Source organism: Centroberyx gerrardi, chromosome 8 (assembly GCF_048128805.1).
Source record: "Centroberyx gerrardi isolate f3 chromosome 8, fCenGer3.hap1.cur.20231027, whole genome shotgun sequence".
Classification (NCBI taxonomy): Eukaryota; Metazoa; Chordata; class Actinopteri; order Beryciformes; family Berycidae; genus Centroberyx; species Centroberyx gerrardi.
Genome location: NC_136004.1, coordinates 12,932,490 through 12,941,448, shown reverse-complemented (window position 1 = coordinate 12,941,448; position 8,959 = coordinate 12,932,490). Strand labels below are relative to the sequence as shown.

General features: G+C 42.4%; 1 protein-coding gene across 1 annotated transcript; it reads left to right on the top strand.

Annotated features, from left to right (window-relative positions):
- The first annotated feature begins 1,563 nt into the window (after positions 1 to 1,563).
- On the top strand, positions 1,564 to 7,144 carry anxa1a (annexin A1a). The gene is made up of 12 exons (XM_078285054.1): positions 1,564 to 1,685; positions 2,558 to 2,638; positions 3,198 to 3,288; positions 4,079 to 4,173; positions 4,321 to 4,434; positions 4,795 to 4,885; positions 5,051 to 5,130; positions 5,597 to 5,741; positions 5,896 to 5,991; positions 6,105 to 6,163; positions 6,272 to 6,391; positions 6,550 to 7,144. The coding sequence occupies exons 1-12, from the start codon at positions 1,572 to 1,574 to the stop codon at positions 6,607 to 6,609; spliced, it is 1,146 nt and encodes a 381-aa protein (XP_078141180.1). The 5' UTR covers positions 1,564 to 1,571; the 3' UTR covers positions 6,610 to 7,144.
- Positions 7,145 to 8,959: the final 1,815 nt, after the last annotated feature.

The following is an 8,959-nucleotide window of genomic DNA, read 5'->3' as shown; positions in this document are numbered from 1 at the left end:
CAAATATACAGACACACACGCACACACAAAGAGATACACAATAGGATACTGCACAAACGTTGGGTTGGCACACTAGAAGTACATGACATGGACCATGGACCTTATCAAGGACCTATCAAGCTTTAATGGGTTTGACTCAGCTGTATCTCGTCTGATGACAAAGTAACTCCAGTTGTTTCATTATCTCAGCTGTGTGAAAGCATTACGTTGTGTTGAGGCAGGTAGCCAACAGGTAGCGTCAGGCCCTGGCTGTGCTGTCATGACAACACACCACACCTTAGGGAAGCTCATTACCTCATCCGACCAAAAGGAGAATCCATAGAGGAATTGCCTAGAGGTTGTTAGGGTGGTCTTTTTTTTTCTTTCTTTCTTTCTTTTTCACTCCTGGCGGAGCATCTTGTGCAGGCATACAGGTATTATAATGCTGGGGAATAGCATAGATGAGGGGCTCCCAAACGCTTTCATGTCAAGGCTCCCCAGATTTGATGAGGCTTTGTTTGAGGGAACCTCGTCTGACAAGATTGTTGCAAGTGGGGAGATAACATTAGGGATGTCTCTGATCAAAAGAGACATTCCTATTTCATTCTCTCACCGTCTTTCAAACAAATGAAACAGCAGCAACTATTCCTCATGCTGATGACACCCTGAGGACACCCTTACTTTGGGAGCCACTGGCACAGATAAGACCTGCATATCTGTATCCATAGAGAGATAGTCCTATACAACACAGACTAAATGGCTGCTTTAACAACATATTATAAGAGTTGTGTTTACTACTGACGCCTGCACCCAGGCTACCAGCAAACACATCAATAGATCTATAGGTTACAAATATTGAGTGATGGAGCAATGTGGGTAGAACCTTTAATTCTTCTATTGGAGGTGTTCAACTTGCAAAAACATTAAACATTCACCTCAGAAAAATAACTGTTGTAATTCTGTTAGAAAGTGTAGCAGGACAGAGGGAAGAGGAACTCTGAAAGGCGCTGGAGGCCAAAAAAAACACATAGGACATTCAAAAAGAAAGTCTTCCACACACTATCTCCATTGCAAGCTTCACATAATTTATTCACAAGAGTGCTAAGCTTTCGGTCAGTGACCTGTGTCAGAGCATGACACAGTTCAGAAGGACACTATATAAATATCACAGTACAACTTTAAAATATGCAGCTACTATAAATGATACCACAGATACCTAATTACCACAGAAGATTAAAAAAGCCATAAAGTACAATAAAGTCACTATAAACTCGCTATAGTGAGTCCCTATTGGACTATTGTAGCAATATTACAGTGATACCATACGATATTAAGTAGAGATTTTTCATTTGGGAATCCATAAATTAATACAAATAAATCCAATGTGTCCAACTTTTATGGAATATTTATGGAAGATTATGAACTGATCTGCATCTGTTTTCAAGTAGGCAGAACTGCGTGCGTGACTTTTTTTTTTTTTTATCTGCTGGAAAAAGCTGTTCCATGTTTTTACGCACGGGTGTGCGTTTTGGATGGAGTCTCCCTGCGCTCTGCAGGCAGCGGCTCTGTCCAATAGCAGCGGTGCAGGGAGTATGGGCTGGACCCTGTTACTAGGTGGGGTTTATCATGGGTATAAATATACTGTTTCTGTCGCTACAACGCCCCTGGAATCACAGCAAGAAAAACTTCTCCCTTTATCCCAAACGGTAAGTCTTTTTTCCTTAAATAAAGATCACAAATCTGTCCTGCAATTCCTGAGATTGAGACGTGGTGAGAGTTTGATACTTGGTGTGAAAGGTGAAAAGTTTTTGTCCCCCCCTAAGATGTTGATGCAACCTGTGGGTGTGGTTGGGAGAACTGCGGTGATAATTGTTTGAGATAAACTTTTGACTCCAGTGGTGACAGGATTTAATTACGCAGCAGAATTTGCCCTGCATGAATATGAATATTATCTAATGGCACAGACAGTTAGAATGGACCTATAATCTATCCTACATATCCGTGTCAGAGCTGAGCGTGGGTGTGGCCCGGCAGTCTACACATGTTTGCCGTTATGGAAAACCGCCTTGCATAAACCTACGGTAAATATACATAGGATAGCGCGATCCGGGACTGGCTGATGGGAAAGTATATAGGGGTTAAGTGTTGGCTTTGTTGAACTTTTCTTCTGTTGACATGTTCAGTAGATAAGAACTTCAGCACAAGCGACAGCACTCATGTCACTGATTTGCAAAATAGTGGTGATTTCTAGATTCGAAATAATCTGCAGTGTGTGTGGTACAAGTTATGAGATCAAACGAGGACAGAGATTCTGTTCTATTTTATTCTATTCTCCAGTGTAACTTCTTCTATGTCTTAACTTAAGGTCCCTCACTCTTCTTCATCACAGACTCCCATACTCTTCTCTACTTTCTACATTTTCTACATTGTATAGAATGTCGTGTCTTTTCTGTTGCATTGGGTCCTATTCTACTTCATTTCCTTAATATCCTCTCTTTTTGGATTCCAGCAGTGCCCAAACTTCCTATTCTATTCTATTCTATTCTATTCTCTAATCTTGTTTCTGCTCTCCCTGCAGACAGACTCCAGCAGCCCCACCATGTCTTTCATCCAGGCGTTCCTGCAGCAGACGGTCTATCTGGGCCTGCCTGATGAATCAGTACGTCACTCTGTGGTTCTGTTCCAGTTACGAGGGCCAACCAATCCAAACTGGCTTTTTTTTTTTTCTTTCTCTTCCTGTGGTATGCTGGGGTGGAAAAATTTACCAGGCAGAGTTCAGTTCACCACAAGGGAGGCAGAAAAGGGTAGAAAGGAGTGAGGAAGAGAATGAATGAGTGGGAAGTTTTAAGGTGTGGAAGGAAGGAATAAAGAGAGGGGCAGAGCAGAAAGGTAATGTGAGAGTAGATAGGGTGAAAGGGAGTTTGAGTGATAAAGAGTTCATGCCCACACAAACTGAGGAAGATGACCATACTAAGTCTTGTGAGTGTGTGACTCATTGGAGCAGGAATTTGAGCCCCTCCCTTCATAAACTCTGCAAACAGAACAAAATACTACTTCTCCTTTCCCTTAGTTTCTTAAAGTGAACTCCGTTGAAGTCGCGCAAGGTCATCCAGCGTGATTTCACTCTGCTACTGCTGTGCCTCTGCTCATCTGCTGCAGCTCGATCCAGTCCAACTCATGTAGGTTGAAAACATAATAGTCTGTGTTGTATCCCTCAGGTCCTGCCCAACGAGGGAACTGTGACCTCAGCACCCAATTTCAGCCCCAATGGAGATGCAGGAGTCTTGGATAAGGCCATCAAGGCGAAAGGTAAGGTTTACACAAACACACACACACACACACGCAGACAGAATAAGAGAGAATGTGAGCGTGTGTGAACTTGTCTTGGCTTTGCAACATCTCTACTGAGAGAATGAAGTGCATTGTAGGAACACTAATGCCCTCTGCTGGAAAACACTTATCATTACCAGTAACAATACCATCCCCTGTGGTAGGAAGTCACTCACTTTGCTAATCATGCATAATGGTACCAATAACAATTGAAGGTCCAGTGCAATGACAATAGCATTTCTCAATTTCATGGTATAATTTAACAAAGCACCTGTTAATGTAAAGTTACCCAAATTGTTATAACTGTCAGCATTGTGAAACACCCTTTGGAAAACTCTCCCTCTGGTTGCCAACAGAATCAAACAGATTTACAATTCCAATCTACTTCTTGGTATAAATGATGTCACCTACACCCAGGTTTTAATTAATGCTCTGATTGGTCGACAGTATGCATGGTTAAGAGACAATAGCCAGCCAGTTATTTGCCAAACTAGTTGAAATGTCCGTGCCTTCATTGTTGCTGGGTGCCGAAGTTCCAACACGAAATCAACATCATACTTATCCTGACTGACTGAGTTGAAATCATCACACTAGATCTTTAATAATTCAAAACTCAAACTGAATTGCAGGGTGGCTTTTTTTTGTCTGTGACAGACAATTCGCTGTTTATCAAACTTGACTCTGTTATACATATGCAGAATAATAGAAGCCATCAGATCCGTCTTTCTAACAACCTTCTGTCATTCTGCCATTTGTGTGTGTTTTGTAGGTGTGGATGAGAACACCATCATCGAGGTTCTGGTAAAGAGGAGCAACGAACAGCGGCAGCAGATTAAAGAGGCGTACCAGCAGGCCAGCGGCAAGGTGAGGAGAGGCAAACACAGTCACACAAAGACCGTGTTCATAACACAGGAGAGAGGAGGCAGACAAATATTAGATTGTGTTAAAGTACACACAGAATGTACACGCACACACACACACACCGTATCACTCATCAATTGTTCTCCGCAGCCTCTGGAATCTGCACTGAAGTCTGCTCTGAAGGGAGAGCTGGAGGATGTGGTGCTGGCTCTGCTGAAAACACCGGCCCAGTATGACGCCCAGCAGCTGAAACTGGCTATGAAGGTACACACACACACACACACACATGCACGCACACACACACACACACACACACAGTCTGACTTGCAGACAAGCAGATGAATGCATTAACTACACAAACCCTCTGAAACCAAAGGCACTGGAACAAGACTGAAATCAAAGTTTTGGCGTTATCATGTTATTTTTACTGTGCAATCATATCCACCCACTTCCACACATTCATTCCCCATTTGATGTTTTCTTAATGGGAGGGCAAAAGGTGTGTTTGTTTGTATTAGGTCAGTGAAGAATAACAGTGATTTCAGAGGCTTACAGTCCATATCTCTCTCGCTCTCTCTCTCTCTCTCTTTCATCCATCCATCCCTCCCTCCCTCCCTATCTCAGGGTCTGGGCACAGACGAGGACACCCTGATAGAGATTTTGGCTTCTCGAAACAACAAGGAAATCCTAGCTATAAAGAAAGCCTACAAGGAAGGTGTGTGCTTAGTTTAGCAATTCATGCAGAATGGGTAAAAAGAAGTAGTTTATTAAAATAATAAAAGGTTCCAAACAGATTGTGATGGTGAAACACTAATCTCAAATTTTGAACATCAATATTTTGTACTTGCCAATGATATTTTTGTGATTTCTCTCCCTACAGAATACAAGAAGGAGCTGGAGGACGACATCAGGTCTGACACAGGTGGAGAGTTCAAGAATGCCCTCCTTGCACTCTGCAAGGTGTGTGTGTGTCCCTGCTTCCTTACTGTCTTGTACTGTATGTTTAATTCTATATTATGTAGCAGGATTTCCCCTGGACATTTTTTCAGCCAGAGCACAAGGAGACCCTAAGGTGCTGTGGCAACGCAACACACTCCCCAGCTTCTGTAGTGCAAAGCTGACTTTGGTTCCTAAAAATAAGCACAATCACACACACACACACACACACACACAGACCATAAGGTGCTGCCTAAGACAATTCCTACTCCACATTACACAATTACATAATCAATTTTAAATGGAAATTTAGGCTAGTACAGCACCGTTTAATTCAGATCCTCAAAGAAGTTTCATTATTGAGGATAGGCTACGCTGTCCCATAAAAACATTTACCAATACAATCATCTGAAAGTGAATTCTGATTTTGGGATCCTGGAGCCAGCCTGGTTTGGTTCAGCACTGTGAAGCCGCCCTCTGTGTCTCGTAGGCCAGCAGGACTGAGGGAGTGAGTGAGGAGCTGGTAGACAGCGATGCCAGGTCTCTGTACGAGGCAGGGGAGCGGAGGAAGGGCACAGACTGCTCCGTCTTCATCGACATCCTCACCACCAGGAGCGCCCTGCATCTCCGCAAAGGTCAGCTGGCCGGCCGCCTTGTTCAATGACGTCTGTCTTTGTATGTCGCCGTCAAGAATCTAACGCTCTACCGTCTCTCTCTCTCTCTCTCTCTTCTCTCTCTCTCTCTCTCTCTCTCTCTCTCTCTCTCTCTCTCTCTCTCTCTCTCTCTCAGTGTTTGAGAGATACTCCAAGTACAGTAAAGTGGACATGGCCAAAGCCATTGACCTGGAGATGAAGGGAGACATTGAGAGCTGTCTCACAGCAGTAGGTAAGAGAAAAAAAACCTACTCTAAATTCATCAACTGCCTGAAGATACATTCATTGATTTCTACGCAGACTTGGTGTAAACTGAAACCACTCTTTTTCTTTTCTTAACCGCAGTGAAGTGTGCTGGAAGCAGGCCTGCATTCTTTGCTGAGAAACTCAACCTGGCCATGAAGGTACTATGTGTTAAGTTACAAAAATATTAAAAAGGCATCGAAGGCAACTGTACGATACTGTGCCTGTTGCCCAAAGCCATCCCTCCCTGACTCTTTGCCCCACCTCAGGGTAAAGGAACCCGCACCAAAATCCTGACCCGCATCATGGTGAGCCGCTCTGAGGTGGACATGAAACGGATCAAAGACGAGTACAAGAAGTACGGCAAAACACTCTCCCAGGAAATTCTGGTGAGTAAGCATTTGACGCCCTACAATAATGAATGAGCCTATAGCCTATATAGCATGTCAGAATTGTTGAGCTTTGTATTGGGGTACATATAATATACAAAAGGAGGAATCTGAAACCCCTCTTTTTGCAGTTTATTAAAATCTTTTCTCCCCTTCAGGATGACACGAAGGGAGACTATGAGAAGATACTGCTGGCTCTGTGTGGCGGTGAGAACTAACAGCCAACTGGGATTATGGCTCATACAACTGAAGACGCACCACCCCGCCCAGCTATGGAGAATGTCCTCTATTATCTCTTCACACATTAGACCTTTGTGCCCTACGCTCTCGTGGAAAACTGCCAAAGCTGTCTACTCTCTTCACTTTCATGACATTAAACAGCAATGAGCAGAGATTAACACGGAAAACAGCAATGCTTTAGTAGATATTCTCTTTCCTATCAAACTCTGTTATCCCTTTTCCATCCAATACTCTAGGCATAGATCTGAGAGCAGTTTTCCAGTAGACCTACGCTCTGAATAGTCTATTTAGTGAGAAAGTGATTGGGACCTTGCTTTCACCTGTTAGATTCTCATACCAAGGGCTGGTGCTAGGAGAGAAGCTGGAGTCAAAGCTTATGATCACAGCGCAGCTGCAATAAGTTTATAACAAATTCATATGAGCTCACCGTGTGCCAAATGTATTCAGGGGCAGCAGTTCTCTGGAAGGAGCCTGGACGTTCTGCAAATAAAAGCTTTTTGTATGAAGGCCGAACTGAGTGGTCTCTGCTGTGTTAAGTTAGTTGACTCACACTGTGATTCACATATCAGAGGTGGGGACTCGAGTCACATGACTTGGACTCGAGTCACAGTTTTAATTGCTTGTGACTTGACTGGATGCATGAAGAGATTACTTGAGACTTGACTTGGGTTCAGGTGATTCAGTGCTTTGACTTATACTTTGATGACTTGAAAAGGTTTCTAAAGTCTTGACAAAATATCTTCTGTATGTGTGAATGACTTGGATTAAAAGTGATGAGATTTGTTCCACCAGACAGCTGAATTTAAATTCTGTTTTCTTAATATGTATGGAATTATTTAATTTGTTGAAGTTGAAACTGATTATAGAAATCAAATTCATGATGAACTTACTACTTATTAGTACTAAAGTTATTAGTACTAAAAGGATATTGCATTGAAAAGTCTTAGATATTTTGTTTTCTTTATTAAATTGATACTGGACTCTTGATTTATTCTGACTTGACGTGGTGTTCAACATTTAGACTTGAGACTTGACATTAATGACATGGACTTGACCAGGCACGTGCACATACAGGAGCCAGCCGGTGCCTGGGCACCTGCCCAATTGCCCTGTAGGAGAAAGTTCCATTTAAACCTGCAATAAGCGATATCAGACCTTATAACCAATCCTGAAACTAATGTGTGCTATGTGGAGATTTCATTAAGACATAATGATATAAACCAGTATCCACACACGTGGGCCAGCTATGTTGCTGTTTTCACCTCTTTTCTAAAGCTTGTTGTCAAATTCTGGTCCGGAACAAAGCTCCTCCCAGTCCATTCAGTAGCTTTTCTTTTTTTTTTTTAACTAGCTTTGCACCACCCTCGCTGTTTAAAAGCGGCCCTCACCCCTCCCATTCCTGAACATTTTCTTGTAATGGCAGAATAGATGAAGCGAGGGAGTAAAGTTAAACTAGTAAACTTGCTACCTACCTCTTCACTTGTCATTGTTTGTGGCACACGTAACCTTCAGCAGGAGAAAGGCCTGCAAAGCGAAACCGGTAACCAGCAATAATTCTCCGTAGGTACGGCTTAGCTATTAGCCTTACGCATGGTGCTTTGCAACATTTGTCCTTGGTAGGCTTCCATGTGCAGTGGCTTTGCTGTGCTCAGTTACAATGGTGTTGCAGTTTCTGTCACCCTGTAGTGGTCAGACAATGTCGCTTATTGCAGCTTTAAACCTACATAACCAACATATGCCTGCATCTGGGTCTTGTCATTTCTCATGTGGCACCACAGCCACTCTGCTCTCATTGAACACAGACAAAGCCAATGGGAGAGAACAGCGTGCTCTCTGCTGTTTTCACCATGCCCGGCATAATTACTATTTTTTTTATTTATCATATATTCATACCACATAACAATGTCATAGGAACACAAAATTCTGGTTTAATAATAAGACTTTGATTAGAATATTTAATACTTTGTTGTTTAAATCTGGCATCCCCTGTCCATACTTTTAAGCGAAATCATATACCCTACAGTGCTGTGAGAAAATATTTTCTACAGTTTTGTACATTTTCATATTAATTTGATCAGATATTAAGACAGATAATCACACGAGGTCATTAGCCTACTTTTCATGGTGCTTTTGTCTGTGACATTGGATAGGCCATAGTGTACTGTTTTCACATCATGCCTTAATAAGTGCATAACCTAGATATTATCATTATGGCAAAAGTACAGTTTCATAAGTTGGGATCCATAGCCTATGCTATATCCATTCATAATTAACAAACAAGCGGCAGTAAGAACTAGTGTTGGAAAGCAAGATGGTCACAGTACAGTT

Excerpts from the sequence above, each read along its gene's own strand:
- anxa1a (XM_078285054.1), top strand. The coding sequence starts at position 1,572 with ATGGGCTGGACCCTGTTACTAGGTGGGGTTTATCATGGGTATAAATAT. Across the intron at positions 5,742-5,895 it reads CGCCCTGCATCTCCGCAAAG|TGTTTGAGAGATACTCCAAG; the intron begins GTCAGCTGGCCG and ends TCTCTCTCTCAG. Across the intron at positions 5,992-6,104 it reads GAGCTGTCTCACAGCAGTAG|TGAAGTGTGCTGGAAGCAGG; the intron begins GTAAGAGAAAAA and ends TCTTAACCGCAG.